The sequence below is a fragment of the Lissotriton helveticus genome, chromosome 9 (assembly GCF_964261635.1).
Source record: "Lissotriton helveticus chromosome 9, aLisHel1.1, whole genome shotgun sequence".
NCBI lineage: Eukaryota > Metazoa > Chordata > Amphibia > Caudata > Salamandridae > Lissotriton > Lissotriton helveticus.
In genome coordinates this window covers 623,549,202-623,571,507 of record NC_136070.1, presented here as the reverse complement: position 1 = coordinate 623,571,507, position 22,306 = coordinate 623,549,202, and the positions used below count along the sequence as shown (strand labels likewise).

At 41.5% G+C, this 22,306-nt stretch overlaps 1 protein-coding gene across 1 annotated transcript in view; it reads right to left on the bottom strand.

The window, feature by feature from the left end:
• Positions 1–1,271: 1,271 nt before the first annotated feature.
• LOC144781700 (cytochrome P450 2G1-like) overlaps positions 1,272–22,306 on the bottom strand; it is a 322,006-nt gene continuing 300,971 nt past the window's right edge. The window contains exons 8-9 of the mRNA XM_078660675.1: positions 19,511–19,652; positions 1,272–3,648 (exon numbers count right to left, since the gene is read on the bottom strand). Coding sequence (XP_078516801.1) covers positions 3,461–3,648; positions 19,511–19,652 — 330 coding nt within the window. The 3' untranslated portion in view covers positions 1,272–3,460. The remainder of the gene's footprint in view (positions 3,649–19,510; positions 19,653–22,306) is intronic.

The window sequence follows — 22,306 nt, the reverse complement described above, 5'->3', positions numbered from 1 at the left end:
CCCGCCAAGCACCTCTGATGCATAGTGGGTGTACTTTTAAAGTGTTCCAATGTGACATACCCCTGCCATTGTTATGCATCATTTGGACTTGATGACATAGAGCAATAAAATAAAGCTCTATATCTTATGCATGTGTAGAATACATTTGGATACATTTAGTGCATATATACTTACCCATGCATATTTTATATAAACATGCAAATAATATGCATCCTTTTGTTTTAGGTATCAGTGTCAGATGTATCATGATAAGGCTTCCGGTTTTATGTTATTTTTTTTTTACATCTGAATTTATACATATTTATTTTTTGTCAACTTTATATATATATATATCCATATTTATTATGGGTGTTGTGAAAAAAATAAGGTTGAAATTGGTATACGTCCACATTTATTTAACCAATAAATATGCAGTCATTCTTGAATGACTGCCAGGTTTCAGTGATATGAACACCCGCAGAAGATAAATCAATGCATTTATATGAAAAATTGCACATTTCAGTATCAGCCTTGGGCATATATACTGCTGTTTAAGCCTCTTTACTAAAATTCCTTTCTTTTTGAACTCCCTTGCCTATCAATCCACACTGGCAGTCATGGCAAAGTGTATTTAGAATCACTCAAAAAACACCCAATTCCGTTTTTATCCACATTTAAAAATAAATACAGACAAGAAAATAAATGTTTTTCTGTCTGTAATTATTTGTAAAAATCTGTAAAAACGGAAAACGGAGCCTTAAACATGGTGTGACAAATGCATGCATGTGTTGGTTAGGTAGTGAGTTACTTTTCCTGGCTTTCTAAAGAATGTGAACTTTGTTGTTTTGAGGCAGATGTGTATGCATTATTGCTTTTCAGTGTGTTGGTGCATAGGTATCATTAGATTTAATTAACGTGTATTCTTAGAATGGCGAGGTGGCTTGTTCAGTGTGCTTGAGTGTGGCGCCAAGTCACTGACTGAAAATTGCCTATTGGACAAGCCACATATCATGTGTGGTATTGATGCAATCTTTGCTTTGTCCTGTTTATATGGTATTTTTTTTTGCATTGTATTTCCGTGGAGTTACAGATAAAAACATGCATTATATATACATTTTCATAAGATAATTTTTTTAGATGTTCCATTCTTAAGAAACTCGTGTCTAGTTTTTTGATTTGTGAAATGGGTCTCCATGTTTTAAACATTCTGTCAATTCACATAGAAGTAAACATTTTAAGAGTTTCAAACTTCTTAGAAAACAAACAATCTAATGATTATAAAAATGCATACCTTTTTTATATTGAGGGTCTTTTATTAAGAAATTATAATTTAACATTGAATAGTACTCTTTTCTACCTGCATTAGAACCCAAAACAGCTGTTTTAATATTTCTTTAGAAGCCCACAACATTATTTGATGGACATGAATTATTATGCAAAAATTCCATTCATTGAGAAACTCATCGAATCTCATCAGTACTTGTTACATCACTGAAATTTGAAATAAAATCCCCCAAACCCTACATTTTAATTTAACATAAATCATTCATAGTTTTCTCCAGAATCAGAGAAGCTCTTTTTGTGCTAAAATTCAAGTAATGTGAATCTTGTTCTTTGGAATGTGATCAAGTTGGCACTGGTTCGCAGCAAGTGTTGTCCAAGGTGCCAACAGTATGGGTGTTCAGGTGCTTAAGTGGTGTAGTATAATCAAGTTCCCACAATTCATCCCAAATCACAATCAACAATTCAACTTTATGATTCTTTAAGCATTTTGGGCCCGATTCACAGAACTAACTTCAGACAAAATCCTAAACTTACCACCATTTTGGTATTCAAAGAAGGCAATTACTCATTTCAGTATTCACAGAAGTCATTTTGGAGTCCTAAACTTAGGACTCCTAACTATACTACTCCTAAACTGAGAAAAAGCCTAACTTTAAGACTTTCGGTATTCACAGAAGGCATTTAGGAGTCCTAAAGTTAGGAGTCCTAACTTTACTACTCCTAAACTGAGAAAAATCCTAACTTTAAGACTTTCAGTATTCACAGAAGGCATTTAGGAGTCCTAAAGTTAGGAGTCCTAACTTTACTACTCCTAAACTGAGAAAATCCTAACTTTTAGACTTTCAGTATTCACAGAAGGCATTTAGGAGTCCCAAAGTTAGGAGTTCTAACTTTAGGACTCCTAAAGGCCTACTGTGAATACCAAAAGTCTTAAGGTTAGGATTTTTCTGAGTTTAGGAGTAGTAAAGTTAGGACTCCTAACTTTAGGACTCCTACATTACTTCTGTGAATACCGAAATAAGTAAGTGCCTTCTGTGAATACCAAAATGAGTAAGGGCCTTCTGTGAATACCAAAATGGTAATAAGTTTAGGATTTTGTCTTAAGTTAATTCTGTGTATCAGGCCCTTTGTCTTTATCCTGATCGAACTAACCGCTTTCCAGGTGCAGGCCTGCAGCCTGTATAACTACACCTGACCTCTTACATTGTGGTTTATGAATCTTCCTGTATAAAAGTAAAGATAAGGGAGAAGGCACATCCTAGACTGATGCAAAGGGTTTTACTACCATATGCAAAGTGGCATCTTTTCCACACACCTCTTCTGACAATGCGCCACATAACCTGCTTCCAGTAACCATCTCCTTCCCCCGCTTGCTGTTAGCTTCTCTCACACCTACTTTTCTTGGCCTTGTCTTAGAAACGGACCTGGAGCAAAACTATGCACTAGTAAGACATATACAAGGTATATTGGGGAAAATGGGTAACACAACTCTTCTCAGTGTATGCAAGACTCAATTAATTAGGGTCAATTAGCCATTGCCTGGAAGGACTTTTGATCATCCCTGTACTATCTCTGGTCTCAGGAATCATGAAGGCAATAGAAGGAGAAAGGAAACAGTGCTCATACAGCCAACCTTACTTTCTCTAACGTCCACTCTTTACAGTGGGTCACAAATGAAATTATGGTTGAACTCTGGATTATGATCATGGCTCAAAGGGGGGTTGATGCCACTTTGATTTCACATGGCATTTAGGTGACTCAATACATGTGACTCCCTCCATAAATGATTAACTTCTCTACCTATTTGCATTTGTCCAGCTCTTGGGTTAATTGATAGGAACTCATTAGACTGCCCACAAGATTTACTCATTAGTGTACCCATAGGGCCTGATTTAGATCTCTGTGAATTGGTTACTCCATCACAACAGTGACGGGTAACCCGTCCACTGAAATTTAAATTCCATTGTATCCAATGGGATTTATATTTCAGCAGACAGGATATCTGTCACCATTGTGACGGAGTAACCTATCTGCCGAGATCTAAATCAGGTCCTTAGTATATCCCATACTTACAGTTTTAAACCACACAGTTTACACAAACTTCTAATTCCAAATTATGTGTGTCCTCCTTAAAAAAAATAAACACAGATTGTTATTTTATTAAATGAGACTTTTAAATTAACAATAGGCCAGTGGTTCATCCCAATCGAGGAATGAGGTGGAGTTGATACGGGTGAGGGATATTTGAAAATCCACTCATCTCTGGGGTGAGGTTGATATTATCTGGATTTCCAACCGCTTTTAAAGTGAAGTGCTGCAGTATGGTGGTAAAAAACAAGAAGAGCTCCATGCGGGCAAGTCCCTCTCCGAGGCAAATGCGCTTTCCTGGAAGAAAAGACAAGATTCAATTACAATATTCATGAACAGAAACAAAGCACTATTGAATTAGGTGCAAAGAGGTCATGAACATTAAGTCTTCTCACTGTCTAGACATGATGACAGGGAAATGTGTGCCTCTCACTACCAGCCATAGCAAACCTACAAATTATATGTTTAGGACTGTGTCTTCTGAATAAACATGAGCACGAATAAAGTACAAGTTATACTCTGAATATTTTACCCACTAAAGTAAGGTGGAGCAAGTTGGAACTAGTTAGACAGAAGGGTATTTTAAGGTCCTCAAGAAATCCATGTAATTTAAAAACACAATAGACTAGGACAGAAAGATGTCCTATGAAGCAACTCTCCTCCTTTATATAATACAAAACACACTCATGATCTGCTGAAAAAGTACTATGCGAAAAACCTTCCTTGCAAAAGTAGATACTGGCACGGGAGCACCTTTATGATGAAGCTTGCAGCATAGAGCCTCATTTAGATGCCGGTTGGACCGCCACCGACAGCCTGTCTCTGGCAGTCCAATCGGTTGACAGCCCTTTGATACGACTGCAGAATTATGATACTGGCGGTAGGACCATTGCTGTAGGGGGAAGACCGCTGTACCCGACCGGATGAAGGATCCCGCCCCGGTGGCAGTCGGACTCCTATCCCTACAATGGAGTCGGTGCCTGCGCAGGCACTGCAGTAGAGATTAGGATGTCTGTTTCCGACTGCCTTTTCATGATGGTCCCACCACCATGAAAAGGCAGCCAGAAAGGGACTTTGGGAGCCCCAAGCAGGTCCCTCGTGGGCTACTGCTAAGTTGCCCTTTGGGTACAAATATGGCTCCCATACATCCATGCACCTTGTGCAAAGCATCACATGGTGCTTGGCATGTGGTGCATGGATGTGCACAAAATACCTTTTCCTACTGCAGCTTGTGCTGCGGCCCTTTTACTGGCCCACAACACAAGCCACAGTAGTAAAAGGCACTTTACGACTGCCTGAACGGCGGTCCGATCAAAATAGGGCAGGTGGGACCACTGACTCATTGTTGGATGGACACCTGCCCGCAAGCATCTGACCACCATTGCAATGAGGGCCTTAGTGTGGGCGAAGCATTACTTCTTTGAGACATTGATTGAGAGCTATAGAAATTTGATTATTCCTTGGGACTTTAAATTAGGGTAAAATATTATCCCTGCATGAGCATCAAACTCTCTATTTTGAGGTATGGAAATCATGCACTATTACAGAGTGGATACTGTATATCACATTAAAAAACACAATTCTGAACATGTTACCCATTTGATGTACACATTGCTTATTGATTTGTGTACGCATTTCTTATTTGTGCAAAATGTATATTTATTATTAAGATTAAGGGAGTCATTTAGAGTTTAGTGATCATAAACATGATGGATATCCAGACCTCCTGATTAAAAGTGCATTAGGATACAAAGCACTTTTATTAATGAGGGTGGGATATGCATCACATGTGTGCTGTATAACCCATCCACCAAACTATAAGCCCCTAAGTCTGCAAACAGGAACAAGTCATTTGCATAGTATTACTTTGGATTTTTCACAATGGACTTTGTGCAGCCATTGTTAGGGCAGGCTCTTTCTGTTTTCCACGGATAAACTTGGCAATTTGTTTCACAGGTTGAAGGGGAGCTCTCATGCACATTTCCAATCAGAACTAAAATGCTCTGTTTTCACTAACAAGATACCTCCTTAAGGTGAACATCTGAAGAATTATTTAAACATCAAGGAAATGTTTTACAAACGTTAAAGGCATAGCAAATATTAAATGTTAACATGTGTTGGCAGATTGAATCATGACTAGAGGCTTCCATCCTTTAGAGAGAAGTACTAGTCTCATCAATCATAATGATGCAGGGCTGCAGTCTTTCTCCAGAGTGAGCTGGATTTTTGTGTTGATGTTTATTCAGAATCAAATTTGTATTAACACATACCATCTCACTTTCTATCCTGATGTGAGAGAATCTGATTTCAATACCAATAATGTAAAAGGAGCAAAAAAAGCAGTAAAAGAGGACAGGGTAAAAAAGACCAGAAGGGTTGAAGGGCTAGGGGGTGTTCTGAGTGCATTTGTGTGACATTCTTGCAATGGTAATTTATTCAGACTTCAGGTATAAGCTAGCAATTATTGACTGCAGTTTTCCTTTTATCTTGACTTCTCAAACATTCCATTGCCCCTGAAAACCTGTGGGTTCTTTGGCATGTATTCCACCTCCTTTGTATAAACATCATTGATGGATGTGACGATAATGTTAAATGTGGGAAATACTTTCTAATTTTACATCTAAAATGTAATTATTTATTTATTTATTTATGTGTTTCAAAAAAAGGCCTGTGATAGGACGATCACTTGGGTAGTGGCAATATACAGTAGAATTATCTCCCAAGGCCCCACTGTAACACAAACTATCTTGTCTTGTGCTCATCCTATGAAAACATCTCCCATCAGCACTCAAAGACCCTATCCTCGTAAGTCTCAAACAGTTGGACCTATCAAAACAACATAATGTTTTAATTAATTATAATTTTGTCAGGGATTACATGCTAACCTTTTGCCCCTCTACAACTGTGGACAAAGCTGAAACAGCCTAGGCAATAGCCTAGGCTCAGTGATTCCATGTACAAACAAGATGGGGAATCCACAAGGTAGAATCTTCCTGGTACACCTCCTAAGTTTCCCATACTTCTCATTAAATTATCAGCACAAAGAACAGAATGTAATCTGACCATTCATTCTACCAAGCTAGTTTACCTAACAGCCTTAATTTTCAAATTTACCAGCCAGACTAGAAGCATTTTACAATTTGTGTACCAAAATACCACCACCCTAAATCCTATCAGAAGAATCCACCGAAATTCAACAAGCTTTTTAACTACTCAGTGACATGTGAAACTTCCAAAAGAGACCTTTCCCTGTCATTTAAAACAAACAACACCTTGGTCATTTCTCACCCGTTTTGATAGTACCATGGTTCTCCCTAATCAAGGTCTCCCAGTCCCTAGGAACCTTAAAAGGAGGTTGAGGGTATGGAGTTAGAACGTTAATGGTTTGGGGGATAAAATCAAGCGCAGTGTGGTTATACAATTCCTTAAAAGACATTCCCCGGATGTAGTCCTACTTCAGGAAACTCACTTGGTTGGAAATGTATGTAAGGCGATGAATAGGAAAGGTTATTGGCTGGTGATGCACGTGGGTTTTACTTCTGGGTCCCGGGGTATTGGGATCCTTCTCAAGAATTCTCGCCCGTTTGTGGTTGACTCGGTCGCTGCAGATGAGAGGGGATGATATACAGCCGTCTCGGGACGTTGGGAGGGGCCCACTCTCTCCCTGGTTTTGATTTATGTCCCTCCGGGTCTGCAGAGTATGACTTTTTTTGAGTTGGGGAAGATTGTGTTGGATATTCCTAATGGACTGTTGATCTTGGGTGGAGATTTCAATGCTGTAGTCTCTGGCACCTTGGACAGGTATCCGTCACGGGACGTGAGGCGGGCTCAAAGATGGCTGCCGGACTTTATGGAGGCACTGGGCTTGGTTGATAGCTGGAGATTATTTCATCCTAGTCAGCGGCAGTATACCTTCCTCTCTGGTGCTCATGGTAGTCTCTCTCGGATTGACTATGGCCTGGTGCCTGCGGCCCGGGCTTCGTATATTGTTGAAGTACACCATCTGGCCAGAGGTATTTCGGATCACTTGCCGCTATGGCTTAGGTTTGATTTTGCTTCTGGCTCAAGTGGTAGAGTCGCCCCCATTAATCCCTGGTATCTGCGTAATCCTAAAATTCGCAAGGATTTGTTGCAAGCGTTGGAGCATTATTTTCAAGATAATGAGGGATCGGTTTCCTCGTCGATTTCGTTGTGGGAGGCTTTTAAGACTGTGGTCAGGGGTCAGGCTTTATCCCTGATCGCAGGTGTCAAAAAACAGAAAGAGGAGGACATAGTGAGAATTGAGTCGGAAATAGCTAACATAGAAATGGAATTGGAACAGGAGGTGACCCGTGCCAGATTGCATGTTTTACAATTTAAGCAGCTTGAGTATAGGACATTGGTCACTGACAGTGCTAGAGCCCTAAGTCGAGAGCAGCAGGGGCGTCTGTATGATGTGAGGGACAAGGCTAGTAAATTGATTGCCTGGTTAGATAGGAGGGATAGAGCAGATCGGGTGGTTCCAGAGATTGAGACGAAGGACGGGACTTGTATAACTGACCCACAGGGGATAGTGGATCGTTTCGCTGAATACTTTCGTATTATTTACACTTCCGTCTCAGATAGACCGGAGGAAGATTCATGTCTATTATTGAGGGATATTAAGCTTCCGTGTCTGTCTACGGAAGATCATGACCTCATGGACGGTAAGCTTACCGCTGATGAGGTAGCCTTGGCAGTGCGCTCCTTGAATTCCGGAAAAGCAATGGGTCCCAATGGTCTACCTATTGAACTATACAAGCTTCGACCCGATAAGATCGCCCCCTATTTGAGAGATATGTTTTTGGAGTCCCAAGAGTGTGGTGTGCTCCACCAGGATCAGAGACTGGCATCGATAGTGGTGATACATAAGGAGGGGAAGCCCAGAGCTAGCTGCGCTTCGTACAGGCCGATCTCATTGGTGAATTCGGAACCCAAGATACTGGCTAAAATACTGTCCAATAGATTGATTAAAGTCATTGGTGAGCTTGTACATCCCGACCAATCTGGATTTATTCCGCATAGAAATACGGCTTTGAACCTGAGGTGGTTGCATGGGGTTCTTGCGAGGGCGCATACATTGCGAGAGCCGGCAATCATAGCGTCGCTTGACGCGACGATAGGCTTTTGACACGGTGGAATGGCCATATTTGTGGGCCGTTGTGGCTAAATTCGGTTTTGGTCCGGAGTTCATTAGCTGGGTACGCCTAATATACACTGAGCCTCTTGCGCAGGTTGTCGTGAACGGTCGTGTCTCGGCGCCATTTTGTTTAGGGCGCGGCACTAGGCAGGGCTGCCCGCTTTCTACCCTTCTGTTTTCGCTGGCTCTCGAGCCTCTAGTGGCCTGGCTCTGTTGGGAGCCCTCGATCAGGGGTATTCGTTGGTCTTCGCAATTTGAAGATCGGATCTCTTTATATGCTGACGATATCTTACTTTATCTTTCCTCTCCTAGGAAGTCCCTTATTGTGCTCTGTGATGTATTGGCCTCTAATGGTAGAAATTCAGGATTGATCATAAACTGGGCGAAATCTTATTTGTATGTATTATGTGGGGATGCCCCCATTTTGCCTCAGAATTGTCCTATTCAAATAGCAAAGGAAGGGTTCAAATATCTCGGGGATTATATTTCAATGGATCCCACGATCCGGTATGAAAAAACCCTTCTCCCTCCACTGGCCCGGCTGAAAAGTGACGTAGCTGGGTGGCAGAGACTTCCGCTCTCGATTCTAGGACGGGCGGGCCTTTTTAAAATGATGTCCCTGCCCCGTTTCCTTTATACCCTCCAAAATACTCTAGATGTGGTACCTACTAGCTATTTTCGAGAAGTGGAGGGTTTGCGGCGTAAACTACTCTGGGGTGGCAGGCCGCGTATAGCATTAGCCAAGCTGACGCTTCCGTGGTATGATGGAGCGATCGCCCTCCCCGATATCAAGAGATATTATTGGGCGTCGCAATTGGGGGCTATAAATCATGGTACCTACGGTTCCGATACCGATCCCGGTTATATCATGGATCGATGGCTACTTCCTGGTGGTAGTTATAGCAGAGCTCTGTATACCAAATCAGTAGAGAAAAATCTGACGGGACCATCCAGGGTGGCGGTACGTATATGGCATGATGTTACTAGTTCGCTTAGATGGAAGGACCCCTTGGCTTTGGCTACCCCACTCTTTGGATCTGATAGGTTTGGTAAGCTATGGAATATGAAGGGATTTGACAAATGGGACCTGATAGGGATTACTACTGTAGGTGATCTCTGGGCGAAGGGAAGATTAAGTCATTTGCTGAATTATAAACTGAATACGAGCTGAGTGGGACGGAGTACTTTCGTTATGCGCAGGTAAGTCATGCAATGATATTGGTCTTCCCCGAGGGGGAGGAGATACCAGAGGCATCCCCCTTAGAGGAAGGCATATTAGATGGACATCTGCCCGATAGCACCACTTCTCTTATTTATAAAAAAACGATAAATCACAGAGCGGATCTTCTAGTAGATTTGAGGGATAAGTGGACCCAATCCATTTGGAATCTAAAACGATATACATCAAACATATGGGGCCCCAGCATCAGCATATTGGGCCTCCGCTGTAGTGGTACAATACAGGGGAGTCAACCTACCCAGGGGGGTGATGGAGGGATTGAGATCCCCAATACAAAAGAGGGGAATACAAATAAACCCCTGATTATGAGTAGTTTGTTGTCAATTGCCCAACTTGAGCCGCAAGTATAAGTGACACATCCTGTACACCAAACTCAACCCCATCGGAGAGATGAGACCCCCTCATTGCAATCTGTCACTGCCACTAACGACCTAGGCAATAATATTTGTCTAATTTTGCACGGTCAGGAGGGGAGGGTCCCTCATTCAAACAAACATAGTCTGCTTAGGGGGGCATCTATTAAAACCCACCAGCCTTTGCATCTCCCTCGGGCCTCAGACCATTTTGTGCTGATTTTGGCGATTGTTCTGATCTTAGGGAAAGATCAGCCTGAAAGTACTATCCAATTGCTAAATAAATCTCTGCACTGGCTGTCCTGCCAGGTCCCCAAAGAGGTCCCTGGGGTTGTCCCACTCGCAAAACAAATTATTATGGCAAGAAGGGTAGAGTGGCGGGCTGGACAAACAAACCAATGGATGGGGATTGTGTTATCCTGAATTTTAATAATCATCACACCCCTAGAGCTCTTCTGGACTACTTGTGGGGGGGAGAAGCAAGATCTGCTGCCTCAATGGATGGTAGAAATAGAGAGTTAGCCCCCATAATAGATTTGTCCCCCTCAGCGATTTGGAACAATGTGATTGACTGAAACCATTACTAAATCCAGAGCAGCAAGGGTAATCCACTCCGTAACTTTCTGATAGGCCAATAAGCAAACTAGGGCCCTGGGATGGCCCACATATAACAAAGATCTCTTGTATGGGTGGGCAGGTTGAAACTATGGTGACTGATGTAGGGGAGGCATGTGAGGAACTAGACGAAGACCACTTTAGAATTAGAACAACATATACCAGGCATATTTGAAAACACCATGGGGAAGGGTTTGTTTTCGCAACCTGGAATGTAAATGGGCTGACGAATAAGGTTGAGAATATTGACTGGGCGAATTTCATTTCCCGTTATGATATTATATGTTTTCAGGAAACATGGTGCATAAACCCTGTACATATTGATGGATTCTCTTCCCATTTCCTCCCAGCAACCGGCTCACAATCAGGTCGAGCAAATGGGGGCATACAGATCCGCCTCTCTAACAAAGTTTCTGTAAGGGTTAAAAAAGCAGTATCAGTGGTACCTCATGCCTAGATCCTATGAGTAAGCAAAAAGGAAGGAAAATCTCTCATCCTTGTAAATTTTTATGATAACATTTTTGACTCGAGTCGTATCAATGTGGTAACAACCCTTGATCGGCAAATAGAAACCTTCCTAGATCTAATTAGTACAGATTATGTCCTATTGTAGGCAGGAGATTTTAATATACAGGCATACTGTATGCCCAACCTTCAAGCATGTAGGCCCCCTTGGTGACGGGGACGGAACTGACCACTTTTTCCACAATGAGTATGGGGCAGCCTTAAATCAGATGATATCTAAATATAATCTCCTCTTACTTAGAGGAGGTTGTGGTCAAAACGGGGTCATATTCCCAACCTTTATAGGGAGAAATATGTATTTGGCTATTGACCACATATTAGTGTCTGCCGTGGATATGTTAAGGTTTGGCAACTCTATTGTTGTTCCCTTCATTCTGAGCGATCACAATTTACTGGCCCTATCTCTGTTTTTTTGGGGCCCCAAGAGTGAAGTATTTACTCTAGCTGACCATATTACCCCTTCTAGGAAAAATGTAATTAGAAAAAGTGGACGGGCGTTGATCCAAGTAGGACATTTAAGCAAATAATAACACATAATCAGTGCGAAATGGCCTATTGCCTTCAAGATGAGATGTCCCCAACCATATTAATTAGAAATTGTAATTGTATTACATCAATTAAAACACTTTTGCCTAGGCAGACTGATAAAATACATAAAAATAAAAAGGGGTGGTTGGATATTACTTGCACCAATGCACTTCAGGTGCTCAGATACGCACTGTCCAAAACACAGCAAGACGCGCTGGTGATTATATCCCGACAACAAAAATATAAAACAGCTCTAGTTGCCCAGAAAATGGTATTACAAGAGGAAGCGTGGGAAAACCTGATTACTTCCACAGAAACCAGGAACAACAAACCCTTTTTTTAAGCATGATGATGTACCAGAGTTTGAATCATTTATTCTGGCTGATAAATGGGTGGCACACTTCCCCAGAATTTTTAATAACAGCAAGGAGATGGTGGGGGGATTAGACCAGGAACCCAACGAAGAGAGGCCCTTCCCCTTAGACATTATATGTAAAGAAGTCCTCCAATTTAGGAGAGTGCTGGGAGGTGGGCACCAGGTCCCAATGGAGTCCCAGTTGACAATTATAAATCCAAACCAGAATTATGGGGACCTATTTTAACAAGAGTGTTTAATTAAGCTGCAATGGAAATAACACCACAAACATGGGGCGAGTCTATCATCGTCCTGATCTATAAAAAGGGGGACAAAACCGACCCTAAAAATTACTGTCCGATTTCCCTCCTAGATACCGCCTTAAAAGTTATGAGTCTGGTTTTACTTAAAAGGTTGGAGGAATGGGTTTTACCCCTGTGCAGTATGGGCTCAAGAAACGCCTGGGGACAGGTGAACAATGTCTTAACTTGTAGCTACTCATCAGCAAATACACCAGGGCAAAGATGGGTACCCTATATTTATGTTTTGCCAATTTGAATACTGTCCTTTGATTTAGTTGACCATAATTTACTTTGGCAAACTCTGAACGACCTGGGAGCCCCTCGGGAGATCATCAGGTTTTTTTTCCGTCTGTATGAAAAACGAACTAGTTTGGTCAGTTTTGGCCCTCAGGCTGAATGTACTCCTAAATTTAAAGTGGGACAGGGTATATGACAAGGATGTGTGTTAGCTCCAATTTTATTCTCCCTTTTTATTAATGAGGTCGATACTTATTTACAAAAAATACAGGCTGACGCACCAAGGGTGGCTGGTCCCCCGATACCTGTATTACTATATGCGGACAACGCTGTTCTACTGGCACGAACCCCAGTAGGCCTCCAAAGACTCATGGATGGTTTTTCAGGTTTTATGAAACAACAGAGAATGGTAATTAACAAACCAAAAACATTTACCATGGTGTGTGGGCCCAAAAAGAAATCCTGTAAAACCCTTTTTATAGATGGTTCCCCAATATGTACAGTACATTCTTTCTCTTATCTTGGCATACTATTCTCAGGTAATAGTACATGTTCCCAACATATCACAAATACAAGAGACAAAATGAGCAGGGCAACCAAGGGATTTTTTAATTTGCGGCCAAATTGGGTAACCGACCCATTAAGGTATTTATAAAGCTAAAGGAGTAAGTACTGCCACATATGGGGCAGGGTTTTGGGGCAACACAAACTGTGTTGCACTGCAAACAGAAGAAAATCGCTTCTTAAAATGGTTGTTGTCCTTACCGTCATCAGTATCGAATACCATCGTACATCACAAGGTGGGGTTGTAATTTTTGAGGGACACCTTGATGGTAGGGCCATTGTTACTATGGGCATCAATCTGGAGACGTGAGGAGACCACTTTTACCAGATCTATTATCTTAAATTGCTAAATTTGGATGATGCCCTGAAAATCCCTTGGTTGTTTTATAATAATACCACATTGGGGAATTTGTTTAAAATGTCCGTACGGCTGGACCCTAGAAAAATGCTAACCATTACAAAGAAAGAGACCAAGGATTCTTTTCTGTCATCAAGACAGAATCTCAGAGCAAAATCGGATCTGAGTAACTGACTGTGGTTTTATATAAATCTTTTATGCTAGAAGAGGGAGTTAATAGTTATCTGTTGCATGTGACCCATGCACAGCACCGATTTGTTTTACTGAGGCTGAGATGTGGTATTGTACACTACTGTGTTGCTTTACCAAAAATGAAGACACGTCCCCCCAACACGATACCTTGCCCGTGCGATAATAGGAGTAAACAAAGCACGCTGCACTTTTTATTATTCTGTACATTTTATTTTAATTTTAGAGGTTTTTGTCTGAAGCCCCTGTTTGTTAATCATGGAATTAGGTCTCATAAAATGGCAATGACATTTCTTGGAACGCTAGAGGACAATTGACGTGTTATAATACTGCCCTGTTTCTTCTAAAATCGATTAACGGAAGGAAAAGCATTATGTTATATTTTAGAAACAAATGTCCTTAATGTTGATATTTAAAATATGCACAAAACTTTTATTGTATTATACAGGGTGTGCTTTTATGGCTGTTTGTTTTAATATCCGAATAAAGATGTTGAATTGAATTGAAACTACCTTTATGAGGTCCATTTGTTTGGCAGTCATTGGCTCCATGGTCCCTTCTGAGCTTGGACTTGTTGATGCCTACTTCTGTTATTGTATCTTTTTAAATTTCATAATCATGTTGAAACTGTTCTTTGTCCTACTATTCAGATCCTAAGTTAGGCATCATAATTGCTTGACAAGTAAAGTACCACCCTTGTTATTAAGTCAGATGTTGGTCCAGTCTTCTCTGGAGTTTGTGTTGGAAGCTCTACAACTTCCTCACTGTTTCCCACCATTCTGGTTGACCCGGAAGGCAATCACCATGACCTGGTGCACTTGAGTCACTGTCATATACTGCTCTAAGACATTTCATGTGCTCATGGTGCATAAGGAAGATTTCAAAGAATGATCTTGATGTCCTTTAAGGGTGTTAGGCTCCCAGGGTGAGAAAAAACACACATCAGCCTGCAAGGGCAGGTTCTGTTTTTTGTCTGGGAGAATGTGTGCCCACACCTGATCCTATAGAGGAATTTGTGAACTTTTCAACTGGTATCCATGTCTTCAATAAAATGTAGATTTTGTATTGAAGCCAATTAGTAGAATTAACATTATTATTAGTATTATTATTTTGGGACTTGGACATGAGGTCTGCACAAATAATAGCCAAAGATGAATACAATGTATTGGCCTATTGATTTTCTTTTAGGAGTCTCATTCTCCTTGTTGGCAAAATGAGATGTATGTCGTTACAACTCATGCGTTTTCCACGCATGCCTTTACAACGCAGGTTTTACAACGCAAGTCATTACAATCTATGCCTTTAACCTTAGACAGACACATTTCGGAATTAAAGAAGCAGCAACACGCCTTTTGGCGTAATTGTAAAGTTGAATACAGTGTTTAAATAGACCTGATTTAGAAATCTAAAAAACCTGCCTAGACATATTCATTGTAAACATGGAAATCTAAAATGAACACGGGGATAGTGAATAGTTTAATTTACTCTTCCAACTCCAGTCCCCGTGGATAGTAGGGAAGGTTTTGGATAGTAAATTAAACTACTCCCTATCCTACAGCTCCCCCCAACGCAAGTCGTTGTAACGACTTGCGTTGTAATTCCTGCGTTCTTAAGGTACTGCGTGGAAAAAGTTTTGTTGTAAGGGATGTTTACCGGCAAAATGTGTTTCATTACTAAAATCTTCACCATTTTGGCAATCTATGCCTTTAACCTTAGACAGACACATTTCGGAATTAAAGAAGCAGCAACACGCCTTTTGGCATAATTGTAAAGTTGAATCCAGTGTTTAAATAGGCCTGATTTAGAAATCTAAAAAACCTGCCTAGACATATTCATTGTAAACATGGAAATCTAAAATGAACACGGGAAGGGAGCATTTGCAATACAAACACAAGAATCTGAGAGTTCTTATTATAATATAATTCCGAGTTTGCCAGGCTGCCACCCTAAGAAAACAGAAATTTCATACTACCCATGATGTGACTGAAATCCAGTTTCTGACATCGATATGGGGGTGAAAATACGTGCCCATACATCCCTCCACCCCAGTTTAAGTTCTACCTAAAGCATTCTATTAAAAAGTCTTATTGTGGTACACAAAAACTGTAGGGTAAGAATACTAACATGGCCCACAAATTAGTAAACAGGCAGGTTCCCAGTTGGCAATGAGCTTAAACGAGAGTTCATACCCACTGCACTGCAATTACATTTATAACCAGCTGACTTATCTGCGAGCTTGTCCAAACTAGTCCCTGGCCCCTCCTTTAGCCGGTTTGTCTATATTGTTGATTATGTACGCAGGCAATATTTTGTCTATGGACCTCAGACTAATTGGCATTCCATGACAATTGTCTTTCCTATGGTGTAAACCTCAGTCACACAGATTAAACTTTGATTTAATTAAGCACAGGCATGACGTTTGGTCCATATAGGAGCGCTAGCTAGAGCATAAGGGTAACCAATGGGCGTAAAGTTTAGGGAGAAGGATTTTCTTGCCAGAATCCCTGGTGGTCTGAGGAGGAGGGATTTGTTATTTCCTGCCATTGTTGCCTGGTGCTATATAAGTGCATTGAGATTCCCGCAGCACGGGACATGAATTTGGGCTGAAGGACTCGGTTGCCCAGAATTGTTAGTGGTCAGAGGAGGAGGGGCCTGCCATCACTGCCTGGTGCTTTATAATCGTTTTGAGACTCCTGCAGAGCAGGATGCAAGTTTAGGCTGAAGGACTCATTTGCCCAGAATCCTTGATGGTCAGAGGAGGCGGGATCTGCCATTGCCTGTCATTGCTGCCTGGCAGTATATAATATGGGTGTTGGGACTCCCGTAGCACAGGACATGAGTTTGGGCTCAAGGACTCAGTTGCACAGAATCTTTGGTGTTCAGAGGAGGAGAACATTGCCTGCCATTACCCTATGATGCTACAAAAGCCCAAAGGGACTCCGACAGTGTTGGGTGCATGAAGGCTGTGCCTGAGCTAGTGCCTGGGCCAAGAGCGGGCCCGTCTACACCTATCCAGGACCAAACAATGTTGGGCCAGGCCACGCCTCTTTCTTCCTCTCCTCTGGTCTCTGGAATCTTAGGGAGCTATGGGGAAGCAAAAAATCCCTCTCATAATATTGACTTTGCTAATCTGGGAAAACACAAAGGTTTCTCAATCATCTCGTTTTTAGCATCAGTGGTGGGAGCACTAACTGACAAAATATAATCTGTAGTAGAAGCGATTGGATTTGGTGGAGGTAATAGAGTTATAGGTTAATTGGGTTGCAAGGCTGAGGCTCTCATCATGGCCCCTTTTTCTAAACCTGTAGCCTCAGTCAATAAGTCCACTACCATACAAGTGGGTCTCAGTAACACCAAGATGATTGTGGATGTCCATCACTCTTACTAAGAAGTTTCACGTGAGCTGGTTTCTCCTGAATGCAAGAGGTAAAAGAGAGACCTCCTCTTAAAAAAAAAAACACTGGCCCCCTTGTGATGGGACTTGGTGGGGGGGAAGGGTCCACTAAGGCTATTGATAAATGTACAGGAAAATGCAGAGCCTAGAGTTTTGCTGAACCTAACCTGCAAGCCCCAATTTAGGTGGATCAGTACTCTTAAGCTGAGCTCTTAGTAAAGAACTGTCTGGAAACAATCGATGCCAGTCTATCATCAATTGAAAAAACCATTGTGGATCTGAGAGACAATTCTTCTCCAGGCCAGAAAACCAGAGGGGGTTTGATTAATAACACATCGTCTGTCTCCAGACCCATTTTACATCCTTATGACCCTGTGGGAACTGCAGGAGGGAAGGAAGTGCAAAATTGTGGGGTATCATAACAGTCAGCAAACCTAGCTAGTCGTGTGAAGTCCTGTGACCCCACACGCAATGCTCCTCTTTTACCGACATTAAAGGCTAGGGTCCCAAAAGCACTCAGTAGTTAATAGACAACGTTGTACATTGGTGCAATGGGCAAGTGGGTGGAGTTTAATTTTTATCGAACCTTGTAAACATGGCAAGATGTGTTGACTGGATTGGGGTGGTGACAACAGCTGTGAGGGGAATTGTGTTGAGAATGGGCACACAATTTTAAATGTTGTACATATCTTGATAGATTGCTTTCTGGGAATCTTTACTAATGTTCCTACCTTTCAAATCAATTGGCAAAAGCAACTTTTGTTGGAAAGGGCATTCTTTGTTTTTTTGCCTCTCTTGGTACACAACATATAAAGGACTAGCTAATGGCATGTAATACGAAAATATCAGCCCTTCTAATATTCTGTATGTTATTCTGGGTGGTATTTAGAGATGCCAAGTAAAAAAAGTCTGGAAGGCATAACATTCAGTGTGACAAAACATGTCAATAGAGGCTATAAGATTAGAATTTGGTATTGTGGGGTGACACTTTCTGGGGATTCTCAAACTTTAGTTATTGGTATAATATTCATTTGGCTTAGAAGCCTAATACATGTAGAGTAGTCCACTGATGCAGGTATCATTACATACGTAAAGAGGTTGTTGTGCGATTCAATATGTAACCTGGAAATAACATAACAAATGATCTTAGCAAAAACCTATAGTTCTCAACTAAAATTATGGATAAAGCGCATTGCACAATTAAAGAGAGTTTATCTAGTAGTATTGTGAAGGGAACTAACTATAAACTTGATGTAGGTAAGCCATAATGTTCCTAAACTGTGCCAGGACCAGGACATATGTCATGTGCTTGGGTTGGTGATCTAGCTGCGGGTAGCGTTGTATGTTGCAGTATTTTTCGTTATTTTAGACTGCATACCGGAGATAGAAATGGAGAATTCAAAGTTGGTCAGTTGTTTCGATATTTTTATGGGTTTTTATTCTGTTTGCAAGGAATTGCAAATTTATAGGAAAGGACTTTAATCGAACAATGCATGGAAGATACCCCCTCATGTCAAATATGAAGATTTTGTATTGTACTTGCTTTCAGCAATGAACACAGTTTGATGAAGGAAAGATTTAAGATAATTGTAGTGCATACAGTGTTACCATGCATTACTCCATGTCAAAAGAAATTATAATGGGATATGCACAATTAGAGAATGAATACTGTTATGCGCAGCTAGACATCTAAAAATATAATACAACTTCAGTGTCAGATCCAAGACATATAGTTGAATGGTCAGTCATTTGATTTACAATATCTTTACTATAGGAATATAATACTATAAATGTCCTTTGTTAAAATGAACAAAATAAGGAGAAATTAAATAAATACAATTAAAAAGAAAGTGGATAAATAACAATTTGAATGATTAACTTTACGGAGAAAAAAAAGGGTTAAGTGGGAGTGTTTACTGTTAAGAGAGTTAACAGTTTTCCCCTTTCTCGAACCTAAGAATTTGGGGGTGCATTATGTTACTAATTTAAAACCACAGACTTTGGCTGAAACTGAGAGGATGTGAAAAACCATGTTTTCACAATCAGTTAAGCTCTTTCAATTGCAAATACATCTCTTTCATTGAGACCATCACCTCTCTGATGAGAACTCCAAATGTGGTAAATTTCCCTCTGACACCTTGTTAGGGGAGGACAATTTGCCACAATGGTTGGCTGCATTTCCAGTAGCTAAACTCTAAATCATATATTTAAACACTGCTTTGAATATTGACTTTTGAATCCAAGATCCCTGTTTTCTTGTACAGCTGTAGTTGATTGACGTAATACTTTCGAAGTTATCTACTTATCAATTTGTGTTTTGGTTAAAGATAAAATGAAATACCTGCAGAAAATGGCATAAATGCATCATTTTTCTTAAAGAATCCAGTGTCATCAAGGAAACGCTGGGGGTCAAAACATTCTGGATTTCCAAACTTCTTATGGTCATGTAGCACAGAGGTAAGTACAGGGATAACATCTGTATCCTGTGTGACAAATTAGCAGAATTAAAGTGAGATATACAGTAAATGAAGTATTTACTAAGTGCAGTGTGCAAACAAGTCTCAAAAATGCAGAAATAAGGATGGATAATGACAGAAATATTTAATTAAAGACAAATATTAGGATCTCATTTCGATGTTAGCGAGGCAATGCATTACATTTGTGGTGCTGTGTATTATCCCACTAATTTCACTGTTTGGCGGTCTAATTTAGAATCAGGGGAAGCATATGGTTTTGAAAGGCAAGCCTCAACTGGTTCTGCCATCAGAAACACTTGAATGCATGCCCCATCCACCACTTATTATTATTAGGGTTTTGTAGAGCACGTAGTAACCCGTGAGCATCCCAGCGCTGGAACCTAGACAGTCGAGAGGGTGGGTTGCAGGGGAAGTCAGAGAGATCAGGGAAAGAGGAGCGTTTTCAGTGATTTTCTGAAAAGGAGGTGATTAGATTCCATCCTCAATTTACGGGGGAGGGTATTCCAAAGGTTCGCCGTGTTCACAGAAAATCGCCGTCCCCCCGTGCGGGCCTTTTTCACTCTGTGAACTGTAATGAGGTGCTCGTGGTCCAACCAGAGTGATCTGGTGGCTTTGTAAGGGGTGATAAAGTTTTTGAGGATGGGGGGGCCTTTGTTATGAAGGAGTTTATGGGCCAGGCAGAGAGCCTTGAACATCACTCTTTCTCTAACTGGCAGCCAGTGAAGTTGCTTTAAGGCTGGCTTAGGCGATGATCTGGGCGGGGTATTAGTTAGAAGCCAGGCAGTGGCATTCTGAATTCTCTGTAAAATATTAAAGGTGGCTTCGGGGGCTCCCAGATAGATGGCATTGCTGTAATCCAGCCTAGATAGAATAAGGCCTTGGATCAGCAGTTTCCGGGAGATGGGAGGGAGCAGGGGGAGGATTTTCCTGACTGACCTGAGAAGTCCAAAGCAGATGCCCGCAGTTTTTTTTGCCTGGGTTTTGAAGGACAGGTCTTTCTCAAGCCAGATTCCCAGGCTCTTGACCTCAGTTTTGGGGACAGGGGGTTCACCTAGGCAGGCCGGCCAGATGTTAGGAGGAAGGGAGAGCCCTTTTTGTCCAAGAAGCAGAATTTCGGTCTTGGACCCGTTGAGTTTCAACGCTGAGTTGTTCATCCACCCCTGGATTTCCGAGAGGCAGCTGTGGAGGTTGGATGGTTCTTGGTTGGGATGGGAAAGGGTCACCACCAGCTGGGTGTCATCGGCATAATTGATGATTTTCACTCCAAACGGGGTGACCAACTCCTCCAGTGGGGACATGTAAACATTGAATAACATCGGGCTTAATGACGAGCCCTGCGGCACTCCGCACTGGAGGGGAACTGCTGGGGAGTGGTTGTCGTTCTCCCAGACCTGGAAGGAGCAGTGGTTGAGGAATGACGCGAGCCACACCAGGGCGATGCCCTCCTCTCCGATGTCTCTGAGACGCTGGATTAAGACCCGGTGGTTAACAGTGTCGAAGGCCGCACTGAGGTCCTAGAGGATCACTGCCACTAATCCTCCTGTATCCAGAATGCATCTGGTCTCCTCCACTGCCACCAGGAGGGCGGTGTCCGTGCCCTGCCCTGGGCGGAATCCAGTTTCCAATCCACTTGGCCCTAGGACACATAGAAGTTTGCCCTACCCAATTTATGTTGGGGGTATCATTAATTTTCCCTGCCTGAGTCTGTTTACTGTTGACATAGTTAACCGTTTCCCCCTTTACCGGACCTAAGACTTTGGGAACGCCCTATGTGTTTTGTTTCTAATTTTGAACCAGGTATGTTTTCCACCCACACTCTCTTAGCATAGCTACCATACCTAGTGTGAAAGGCTTAAAGGGGAAGCCTGCCTTGGGAAGTGCACTAACTACATCATCTGAACTTCCAATGTTGGTGTTTAAACTGCCAGATCAAGACTGACTGATATACTCTACTGTCACTTCTGGTGGTTTTTATCTCGGTGAAAACGTTAGTGAAACTTTGTGACTATTTAAATGTAGTCTCATAAATATGCTGGTGAATACTTCTCAGCATGGTTGGAAAATTAGATATTTGGAAATGGCAGAATGGACAGATTTTGAGAGTGCTAGAATCTGTGAAATTGTAAAATTCAGCATGTAGTGTGTTTGCTAGCAACAAGTAACACATCATTTATCCTTCGTGTAGGGCATAAAGAGCCAAGCACACACAATTCAGGATGAAGAATATAATTTAATATAATATATGATATTTTCTCTCCTCTCATAGATGGAGCTCATCAGAGTTCACCAGGTTGCAGACTAGAAGAACCTTACATGAAATGATATTGCTTTTTCCCACAACCAAACACTAGACCCCTTACCATACTTAGGGCTAAATTATATGTAGGCCAGAGTGGTAACCCTGGGTGAGATATTGCTCTGTCTGAAAAGGTTTGATGCTCTCACATTCAGATTAACAGATTTTGGAATACTGGGCTGATTTTACCAGCTGGAAAATGTGGCCAGTAAAATCAAGTGTGGATTGGGCAAGGGCTGCAGACATTAACTTCCCCTGCCCTTGATGCCTTTAGTAGACATTACGTGGAAACATTTCCATTGTTTCACACAGGACGGAGTGCGCATGTAGATTTTCACTCAGCAAAATTGGGTAGGCATAATAC